At 37.4% G+C, this 12,011-nt stretch overlaps 1 protein-coding gene across 1 annotated transcript; it reads left to right on the forward strand.

The window, feature by feature from the left end:
• The first annotated feature begins 231 nt into the window (after positions 1–231).
• LOC133861294 (protein trichome birefringence-like 19) lies at positions 232–2,484 on the forward strand. The gene is made up of 2 exons (XM_062297046.1): positions 232–752; positions 1,486–2,484. The coding sequence occupies exons 1-2, from the start codon at positions 285–287 to the stop codon at positions 2,272–2,274; spliced, it is 1,257 nt and encodes a 418-aa protein (XP_062153030.1). The 5' UTR covers positions 232–284; the 3' UTR covers positions 2,275–2,484.
• Positions 2,485–12,011: the final 9,527 nt, after the last annotated feature.

Genomic DNA, 12,011 nt, shown 5'->3' on the forward strand with positions numbered 1-12,011 from the left:
GATAAGTTGTGATTCAACATTTATATAATAATTGAATATCTTTCTCATGAATTTGATATCATATTCTTGTGTACGTTGACAACATGATCATATATGAACATACACATTGTTCATTTTATAATTTACCTAATTAAATTATGAGCTTTGCACTAGGAAACAAGCAATGAGTATGTTCTCCAACTATATATATATAGCAGCAGGAGGTATATAGTTATCATTGTTGCTATTAAATTCTGAAAAATCCAAAATCCAAAGCTTTAATTTCTTCTTCATATTCCTCTCCAATGATGGCTCTTTTCATTGAGCTTCCCCTCGGGAAGAACCTACCGTACACCACCACCATTAATAAAGCTCTCTTACTAGCCCTTACCGTGATCTTCCTCCTGTTCATCCCTCTCTACGTGGTAAACAATTCATCGTCTTCATGGCTGTCTCCAGAAGACAATGCAATATTGAGCATAAAATATGGAAAGAAATGTGACATATTCCGCGGAAAATGGCTTCAATACCCCAATTATGGTCCTTATTACACCAATGGTACTTGTCGTGAGATCTTCGACCAGCAGAATTGCATGAAGTTTGGTCGACCAGATACCGAATTCTTGAAATGGAGGTGGAAGCCAGATGAATGCGAGCTACCTCTCTTTGATGCAGTGCAGTTTTTGGAGCTTGTCAAGGGGAAGTCGATGGCCTTTGTTGGAGACTCTTTGGGAAGAAACCAAATGCAGTCACTGTTGTGCCTCTTGGCTACCGTAATTTTCAACTCTTTACTAAGTACAACATTTTTCTTAATTTTATGCCTTTGCCGCTAAGTATGTCATATATCTAATTAGTTCTGTTGCAATTGACACAGACCAAATGAAATTGATGGTACTATTGATCATTTCATGATCATGATTTAAAGTTACATGTGTTTAATGATGTATTTGAAATCATTGTTCATCTTTTAAAAAATTAAATAATATGAAATTATGTTCATCGTTAATCAATGCACTAATTATAAATTCTAACTATACAATTCAAAAGAAATGGAGATAGCGTACGATCCTTGTCCAAATATTATATAAGCATATATGTAATTCATGTGTTAGAATATTAATTAAATGATTAAAATTAATCATTTCTAATAAACTTAAACTTTTAGAATAAATGATGATTTAATACTATCACCTAACTAGTTGAAAGTCTCGAAATTGTATGGGCAGCCGGGCCTCATATCCAATAATGCTAATCAACATATAGAAATGATATTGCTTGTCTTATTTCTTACCCTTAGCCCGTTAACGAGTGTTCCACAAAGATTTCTCCTCCAACCTGTGAGTAGTCTCTTATATTACCTGTACCCTCATTAATTTGGTGTCATCGCTGCATGAAATATTGTCCAAATTGCAAGGGTTAATTAAATAGGGTCTTTTTTATTTTTACTTTTACTTTTCTCAGAGTTTATTTTTATTAATTTCTCACACTCTTCGCACTAATTATCAGGTGGGCTATCCTATAGATGTTTCTTACACAAAAGATCCAAGGTTCAAACGCTGGCTTTATGTCGGCTACAACTTCACACTGGCATCCTTCTGGTCACCGCACTTGGTGAATGCCGTAGACACAGACCCCAATGGACCAACCTACAACCGCCTGATGAACCTTTATTTAGACGAGTCTAACCATGACTGGGCAGCTCAAATTGAGGCATTCAACTATGTGATCATCTCGGCCGGACGATGGTTCTTTGGACCACAAATGTTCTACGAAAACGGTCAGCTTGTTGGGTGTCATAGATGCCTGAAGAACAACATTAAAAACCTAACTATGTTCTATGGTTACAGAAAGGCCTTTAGGACTGCCTTCAGAACCCTAACAAGACTAAAAAATTTCAAGGGGGTGACTATTCTAAGGACACTGTCGCCGGCACATTTTGAGAATGGGGACTGGAATAAAGGAGGGAGTTGTGCAAGAACAAGGCCTGTGAAGAGTTCAGAAATGAAATTGGATGGGGCTGATTTGGAGCTGTACATGACACAGGTGGAGGAGCTGAGGGCAGCAGAGAGGAAAGGGATGAAGAGGGGTTTAAAGTTTAGAATTTTAGATGTAACTGAATCTATGGTAGTGAGGCCAGATGGACACCCAAACCATTATGGGCATGGGGCACATGAAAATGTGACTATTGCTGATTGTGTCCATTGGTGCTTGCCTGGCCCTGTTGACACTTGGAATGAGTTCTTGCTTCAGATGTTAAAGATGGAAAATGATGAGGATTCTAAGGAAAGAAATTAAGTGTACTTCAGATAAATTTTGGATGAATATAGGAGGGGATTTTATCGATCTGCTCGATCAGTACTCTTCACATAAATCAATATCTTAATTCCTTTGTTCTTTTTTTAATTTAATTTTGAGTGGTTTGCAGTCCTAGTCTAGATTTGGGCAGGTTGGCATGATGAGTTCAGAGTTATGCAGCCCCAAGCTAAGACCTAACTACAACTAAATATTAGGAAAAAGTGCAATTTACCTCTTGATGTTTCCATTAATTTGCAATCTTGGTATCAATGTTTAGATTGCTTCAATTGCACTTCACGAAGTTGCAAAAATTTGCAATCCACCCATTCCATCTAATTACTCCATCTGATGAGATGGAAATGCACCCATGTGCGTGGCACGTAGGGTTGACAATTTTTGACACGACCCACGAACCTAACACGAATACGACACGAAAAATTCGGGTTTGGGTTTATCATTATCGGGTTCGGGTCAACACGATTATGACCCGGTTACTTATATATAAAAAATTAAAATTTTAAAAAAAAAAACGTGAAAATGAAATCGTGAATCAGTGAATCAGAATTACTGAATTAGAAATTAGTGAGACAATGAGACTTGAGAACAAAACCCTAGCCGCAGCATACTGCAGACCCGCACCGCATCACGGCCGCACGCCCTTGAGGCTTCATCACTTTTGAACTCTTCAATGCCCGAATCAGTGGAAATTGGAATCACCACTTGACGGTCTTCACCGAATCACCATCACCATTCACCCAGCCCGAAAAGAAGTAATACCAACTGGCCACTTCGATCTTGTCTCTCTGCCCTCTGCTTCTCCTCTTCGACTCTCCTCCTGGTATAGCCTGATGCTCACTCAAACATAAACATGTATATACATATGGGTTTTGATTGATTTTTTGAATTATTTGATATGGCCCATGGATCGTTGATCAGCATGTAATTGTGAAAGTCATCTAAGTTTGAATGTATAGCTGGGGGGCCAAGGATTATCAGCAATGTCCATTTGGATATATGTATTCGGGTCGGGTCGGGCCGTGTCGGGTTAACGGATTACCCGATTATTAATCATGTTTATCGGGTCGTGTTCGGGTTACCCGTTTATGTAATCGGGTCGGTCGGGTTGACATGAACCCGACCCGTGAACCCGAATTGCCAAGCTTAGTGGCACGTGAGTTTTTTGGGCCAAACTTGACGAAAATGCCCTCATCAAAACGTTGTGTTTTGATGAGTCTTCTTCTAGGCAAATTTTCGAAAACGTAGAGGGAAGAGGGTTTGGGGACTCGGTGACGAAAAGGCCGAGAGTGGTGAGGGCGCTGAAGCCGTAGGATTGGGGCCCGTCTAGCTCTTGCACAAGCGAACGGTGGAGATCGAAGCTGGCCCGGGCGAGGGCCGAGAGGGGCTGATCGTAGAGGATCCAAGCAAAACCGGGGGACGCCAGCGGAACCTAGGGTGATTTTCGGCAAGACAAAGCTGGGTTTTCCGATAGGTAGATGTTGGGTTGTCGGAGAACACGGATTCCAGCCGTTTCAGTAGGATTTTTCCGGTGGATTTGGGTAGAAATCCTTAATGTGAGTAAACCTTGTATTTTAGTTTAATTTAATGATTTATTCTTGTTGATTGTTTTGACCGATTATATGTTTGATTTTTGAAGATGGGTATTTCTGGGTTGTCGTTTGTTCTTGGCCATGTACCTCTGTTTTCCAGCCAGTGACGTGTGTGTGTGTACTAATGGCCGAACGGTGGTGTGTGTGTGTGTGTGTTGATGGCCGAATGGTGGTGGTGTTTTTGATTATGAGTGTTTTGTGGGTTTGATCGGTAGAGTGTGTTTGGCTTGTGTAACCGATCCTTTGATTTGGGTGTCTCCCCCAGTCAAGCGCGAGGAACCCACCAACAACCAACGCCTTCGAGAAAATTCGTTGAAGGAGATGAGCAAAACACAGCGTTTTGATGAGGGCGTTTTCGTCAAGTTTGGCCCAAAAAACTCACGTGGGTGCATTTCTGACTCATCAGACGAAACAATTGAATAGAAGGGGGTGAATTGCAAATTTTTGCAACTTTCTGGGACGCAATTGAAGCAATCTAAATATTTGTATCATGATTGCAAATTTGTGTAAACGTAGTGGAGGTAAATTGTTGTTTTTCCTAAATATTACTAACTAATTTGCTACAACAAAAAAGAAAAAAGAAAAAAAAAAAAAACAGATTGCTAACTAAAATGGAAAAATACTGCTGTGCTTTGCAATACCTTTATTGACAGTATGTAAGACTATTTATACATAAGCATTACAGATCAATCCCATGTATCGTGGGATTGTTTCTTAATTACATATAATTACAAATTTAAAATTTGAATGTTATTCCTTTGATGGTGGATTGATAGCTTCCTTGTAGGGATGCTTTCCTTGCAAGCCTTTTCCTTATCTGCATAATGTAATAATGCAGAGGCGTTGATTGCAGGGCTGGAGAGTGATGCGGCAGGAACTTTCCTTGTTGAATATCCATCATGAGTTGGCTCCTTGACATGAGGTGGATCCTGGGTTGTCATTTCCTTATTTGCAAGGGTTGAGGTGCTGTCAGCAGATATGGTCTTAATAGGCCCCCTCAATCTAAGCGGAATATCCAAGACGCTAAGATTGGTCCGAAGAGTAGTAAACCGATGGGAGACAAGTGGTTTGGTGAAAATATCAGCCCTTTGATCCTTGGTGGAGATGAAGCGAACCACTAAGTTTTTGGAGGCAACTTTGTCACGAACAAAATGAAAATCAATCTCTATGTGCTTTGTGCGCGCATGGAACATGGGATTGGCAGTTAGATAAGTAGCTCCAAGGTTATCGCACCAAAGTGTTGGTGGATGAGATAAAAAAATTCCCAGTTCTTTTAAGAGAGATTGAAGCCATTGAACTTCAGCAGTGGCATTGGCTAAAGAGCGATACTCTGCTTCAGTGCTGGACCGTGAGACGGTGGCTTGTTTGCGGGAGCTCCAAGAGATTAAGTTTGATCCCAAGTAAATACAATAACCACCGGTGGAACGTCTATCATCGGGGCATCCAGCCCAATCGGCATCGGAGTAGGCATGGAGTTGTGGAGAGGACTGTCGGCGAATGAAGAGACCATGAAATAAGGTGTGCTTCAAATAACGTAGGATCCTCTTTACTGCAGTCCAATGGTTAATGGTGGGACGTTGGAGGAACTGACAGACCTTGTTGACAGCAAAAGATACATCCGGCCTAGTGAGAGAGAGGTATTGCAAGGAACCAACGATGCTTCTATATAGTGAGGGATCACCAAAAGCTTCACTGTCGAAACGAGTTAAAGTAGTGGAAGAGGACATAGGTGAAGTAACAGATTTGGCATTCACCATGTTTGATCTTTTCAATAAATCCAGAATGTACTGCTTTTGGGATAAAAAGAGTCCATTGACATCATGAAGAACCTCGATACCGAGAAAGTAGTGAATGGGCCCAAGGTCTTTGACTGGAAAGTCAGATTGGAGAAACTGAATTAAAAGGAAAATTATTTTCATCAAAAACGACATGCCTGGAGATGTAGATTCTGCTAGAAGGAAGATGTAAACAGCGATAGCCTCTATGTTGAAGGCTGTACCCGACGAAAACACAAAGTTTGGAGCGGAAATCAAGTTTGTTGGTGTTGTATGGACGAAGATGAGGCCAGCAAGCACATCCAAAGACTTTGAGAAAGTTATAATCGGGAGCTTTGTGAAAAAGTAGTTCAAAAGGAGATTTATGTTGAGTAACGGGAGAAGGGAGCCGGTTGATAAGAAAGGAGGCCGTTAAAAAAGCTTCATCCCAATATTTTAAAGGCATGGAGGCTGAAGCCAATAACGACAAACCGGTTTCAACGAGATGTCGGTGTTTTCGTTCAACTGAGCCTTGGTTCTTCTAAATTACACTATCCCCATGTTTCCTTTACACTACAAAATCTATTGCATGTCCCTAACATCCAAAAGAACCTTCTCTCTGTTTCTCAGTTTACTCGTGATAATAATGTCTTCTTTGAATTTCACCCTCATTTTTTCTGTGTTAAGGATCCTCAAACGGGCACTACCCTCCTCCGCGGTCAGAGTAAAAATGGACTCTACACGTTGCCTTCCATTCCACCCCTCACTAGGTTTGCTTTGGTTGGTGAACGTGCTTCTTTGGATCGTTGGCACTGTCGTCTTGGTCACCCTTCCCTTCGGATTGTGAGTCAAGTTGTTCGTACCAATGCTCTTGCTACTCTCAAGAATAAGGCTTCCACCGTTTGCCATGCTTGCCGGTTGGGCAAAAGCCATGAGCTTCCCTTTCATTTGTCATCTTCTATTTCTATGCATCCTTTGGATTTATTATTCACTGATGTATGGGGACCTTCCCCCTCTCCCTCAATAAATGGAAAACGTTATTATGTTTGTTTTGTCGATGATTTTAGCAAGTTCACTTGGCTATTTCCTATTGCTGCCAAATCAGAAGTTACTTCAATTTTCTTGTCATTTCAAAAGCATGTGGAAAAATTATTTGATTCTAAAATCAAGGCTATCCAATCAGATTGGGGTGGTGAATTCCGCTCCCTTAATTCTATTTTGGCCAAACAAGGAATTTCTCACAGAATCTCCTGTCCTCATACCCATCAACAACAAGGCTCTGATACCATAAAATGGAAAAATACTGCTGTGCTTTGCAATACCTTCATTGACAGTATGTAAGACTATTTATACATAAGCATTACAGATCAATCCCATGTATCGTGGGATTGTTTCTTAATTACATATAATTACAAATTTGAAATTTGAATGTTATTCCTTTGATGGTGGATTGATAGCTTCCTTGTAGGGATGCTTTCCTTGCAAGCCTTTTCCTTATCTGCATAATGTAATAATGCAGAGGCGTTGATTGCAGGGCTGGAGAGTGATGCGGCAGGAACTTTCCTTGTTGAATATCCATCATGAGTTGGCTCCTTGACATGAGGTGGATCCTGGGTTGTCATTTCCTTATTTGCAAGGGTTGAGGTGCTGTCAGCAGATATGGTCTTAATACTAACTAATCAAATCAGGCATCAGTCAATTACTAGCTAGGATTTAAAGCAAAATCCAGACTTGTTAAAAAGGCGGCTTAGGTTTAAGATATATGTTTCTGGAAATGTTGTGCCAGGCTGGTGGAAATAATTAATGAATGATTATTGTATATGCAATGGACTATTTGAATTGGCATGTTGTCATTATCTTGGATATTATTAACCTAATTAATCCTAATTATAATTATATATTGTTTAAAGGATGACAATTCACATAATTGACCAAAAAACAGTAGATCTGGCTTGGAGATGACCAGATCTAGAAACCCCAATCAAACCAAGAACAAAACGGCTGGCGGTGGTGAATCGATGGCGGGGCGAGGCATGGAGGTAGCGTTCAGTGAACCAACGGCTGTCGTAGTGATCTGTGGAATAAAAAGAGAGAAAGAGAGACCAAACGGAGGGGAGGAAATTAAGGGAGGTAAAAAAAAAAAAAAAAAAAAAAATCCCTCCTCCCTTGGCGAAGCCACAGACAGTGGCGGAGGTCCTCACTAGGAATCTTAGCCTAGTCGCTTATTAAGCACCTAACCCAAGTATATTGTTAAGTCAGAGTCTCAAACACTTATTTAAAATATCTTTCACCATGGTACTTGTCAAAGGGTCAGTAAGCAATGTGACTACCAGAAATGTTTTCTAGGATCACCTCTTATATATGTGCTATCATGCCACTAATTAATGTAATGGTATCTTATATTATTATGCTTGGTTCTACTATAATTAATATTTGGGGTGTTAAAGATACAGTTCATATCAGTAATAACAAGCATCTCAACAAAGACAATTAATAAAAAGTCATTCATAACTAATGTAGTAGAAGTTGAATGGTTATGTAATTGTTATAAATATGAATACAATAATCCCACAATATTCTCGAGAAAAAATATGTAATTCTCAAATCTTGCATGATGATTAACAGAGTACAAGATCGAGCTACTGATTAAGCTATCACAATAGATTGTCACGTACGTACGGGATAAGAAGCAAGTGTGACAACTTGAAGATGGGCGCTGAAGAAACCTCCTCAACCAAATAATTTCCTAATTATATGTGGAACTAGCTAGCTAGCTAGCTATATACTTTTGACTCCATAGTGGACAAGGCTATACATATTAGATGGTCGCATCTTGCTGTTCTTGGAGATGGTAACATTAGCTAGTAAGAAAGCTTATTCAGATGTTGATTTGCGCTCGATCATCTAGGTAATTAGTGCCCCAATTGCACCGCTCTAAGCCTCTCTAATTAATCTTCTCTTCACTAATATGAACCCTTATAACGAAGTATATATATATTTGTCGTTGTTCCTCTTTGAGGTATTGAAGTATATATATATATATACTTTTGATTGCCTTTCAATGAGAAAGTCTATTATTTGCCTAGAATCTACTACTTCCTAGTCCGACTAAAAGGAAATATGATCAGCTCCAAACACCGCCTAGCTAGCTAAGAGCCAAATTACCATCCTATTTATCAACTATATATAGTACTTAATTAAGTACAACTAAAGATTATTACTAACTAATCAAATAAGGCATCAGTCAGCTAGGATTCAAAGCAAAATCCATACTTGTTAAAAGGGCGGGGTTGGGAATATATGTTTCTAGAAATGCTGTACCACCTACTGGCCGGTGGAAATAATTGAAGGATTATTGTATATGCAATATTGGATTATTTGTGTTGGTTATGTTGTCAGTATCTTGGATATTATTAATTAATCTAATCATAATGATAATTATTGTTTAAAGGATCGATTATTTTTCCAATTTCTTGTTGGAAGGTGCCCACAAATATTTGAAAATTAGATATGGATATTATTATTATTATCTTTTTTAGCTCCAAAAAGGAAAAAAAAAAAAAATCTGTTGAACAATTTTTTTTACTTGAACAATAATTAATTTATTTCAATGCATATTGAACAATAACTGTTGACTTATTGCAATTAAACGACACCTATGGGAGAAAGTGTGCGATCCATCAAGTCACTAGCTAGTTCTTTACTACTATTAATTTATCTCATGATCATTAATCACAAAACGATTATCACATTTTAAGGAGCCTTCTTGTCAACTAATTAAATTAACAAAAATGAAGCAGTTAATTGCCTCAAAATGGAGAAAATATTGCAGCATATTTATAGCTTCTTCATGCTCGATCTTGAAGCCAAAATGACAACAAAAAGTTCGTCTTTTTAAGTATTTGTCATTGAAGCAATATTATTCAAATGACATCCATTTGCATTATTAATTTCCTTGCCTCACTAATTATATCATGAGCATCTGATTCTTTTGAGTTGGTGAAGTCTGATTAATTTGAAGACTAGTTGAGGGAAAAGTACAGAAAAGGTATAGACTGAAAATCAATTAAGAATCACAAATATATGCTTTCTTGAGGATATATATATATATCTGAAATGATCAACCCATTGTTGATTGATTGTCATCTAGTCAAGCTACACCTAGCTAGCTCCAAGCCCGGCCAGTGACAGATGTCAGATGCCCACTTTAATTAAAAAAAATTAAAGTTCCGTTATCGATCTCAATAATATATATATAGGTCCCAGATTAATTATATGCGACAAAAAATGTGAAGAAATAGACCGACCAACAGCACACTATGTCTAACCAAAAAGAAATGTGAAATGTGATTTCAATAAGCCTGACTAATTTAAGTGCATTGCACTTTGTAATCATCTATGACTTAGCTCCCAAGCCACGCCAGGGAACCCTAATGATTGCTGGAAGAAGCTGAATATATATATAGATCGAAGGCCATGTTCTTATGATCACCTACAGTCATAATTACAAAAGATATGTATTAGATCGAATTTTGACTGGAACATCCATTATTATTTCTTATTAATGTTCCGATAAACTTGATTAATTAATAGATAATTCCAACCACCAACTGAAAGCAATTATCAAAATTGACCTGTTAACCAAACTTTGTTCGTACGAAATCAGACACAAGTTTTTATCTGACTAAAACACTCAATTACATCATTGAGTTTGAGGCCAGGCCAACTATTAATTGGATCTACTTTAAAAGTATCTTACGAGCTAGATCAAACTATCAAATCATATGATCATAGTCATCTGAAAAACAACGGTCATGATTTGATCGCTCTAAGCTCTGATGCCAAGTGTGTCACGAGTGCCCTACAGCTTATTGCCACACGCGTCAGCGTTCGATGTTTTACACTTTATTAGAGCATACAGATAAGTGCATATACCCAACCACTGCTTGTTTTAAAGCAATAGATCGAGCTTAGTGTGTGTTGGATCTTATAAATGCTAACTTGACTTTCTCTTTTTTCCATGTAGGCCGAACTCATTTCTTTCCCGGCTCTTTAAAAAAAAACATTCCCAAACACAAATTAATATATGTATACATGCTACTTTTGAAAATTTGTTAACACTCTAATACAGCACCATAAGGGGGGGAATGCCGGAAGAGATGTACGTAAAAGTTTTTCTAGATGAAATTGTATATATATTATCACATGGTGAATATATTGCCTAAGTTATTTATAAAAAAAAAAAAGAAAAAAAAAAAGAAAAAAAAAAGATGACATATTGTCATGTAAACCATTTATATGTAATAAAACAGAAATCTAAACCACAAAATAGATCGATGATCTCTATTTTGCTTAAAATTGAGAGGATCATAATCTCTATAAGGGAGCTAATTAACTAGTAGGGGGGAAATTTTCTATTTCATATGGCATTAGACACTAGTAAAATATAATGGTTATAATTTTTCATTTATATATTACACCTTTTTGAAAGCATCCCTGCCACGAAATTAAGTACTTTTATTTTTTTTTTATGAAACTTATGTATCCTAGCTACTAGTATCCGTCACCGTGTGATGGCCTTTCCCTTTCCCACAATGTCATGAACACTATATATAGGATCCAGAAAGTCAAAAAGATTTTACAGTCACAATCATATCCTGCTTATGAGACTTGCAAAACATTACAAGCTTTATTTCTTTTTCTTTTTTTTGGGTCCTATTATAATTACTATCTCTTCAAGTGCACTAAAATTACAAATAGATAGAAAATGTCAAAAAGAAAACAAGAATAAATTTGGGCACGGTTTCATCAACCCAAAAAAAAAAAAAAAAAAAAAAAACCAATTGGGACACAACCTTATACATTTAAAGTAAATCTTCTTTTCCTCTTGCAAAATTAACCATTAATAAAAATACCTTCCATAATTTTTTTTTTTTTTTAAAAAAAATATCACTAGAGGACGGATCTCATGAGGGTGTTGAAATTAACCATTGATCGATATTTATATGAAGAGGAATGTTAGAGCTCATTTTAGTGTTCTTCTGGAGTCATTCTATGCTGACATGACATCGTGTATTTTTTAATAAAAACAGAAAAGATAAATTAAGCTGTAGTTTTTTATTTTATTTTATTAAAAACAAGGTGCAATGTAAGCATAGAAGAACGTATACTAGAATGAGCTCTAACATTTCTCTTATATGAAATATAGGTGAGCAATTTGGTTGTTTTGTTTTTTTCTCCTAAAATAATAAAACATGTTTTGCTGTTTTGAATCTGTTTTCAAAACAAGCAACCAAACAGGCCCTAACTTTTTCCTTTCCTTTTTTCTTTACAAGTTAGCATTGATTACGAATCATGATGCATCGATGCTTATTGC

The sequence above is a fragment of the Alnus glutinosa genome, chromosome 2 (assembly GCF_958979055.1).
Source record: "Alnus glutinosa chromosome 2, dhAlnGlut1.1, whole genome shotgun sequence".
Taxonomy (NCBI): Eukaryota; Viridiplantae; Streptophyta; class Magnoliopsida; order Fagales; family Betulaceae; genus Alnus; species Alnus glutinosa.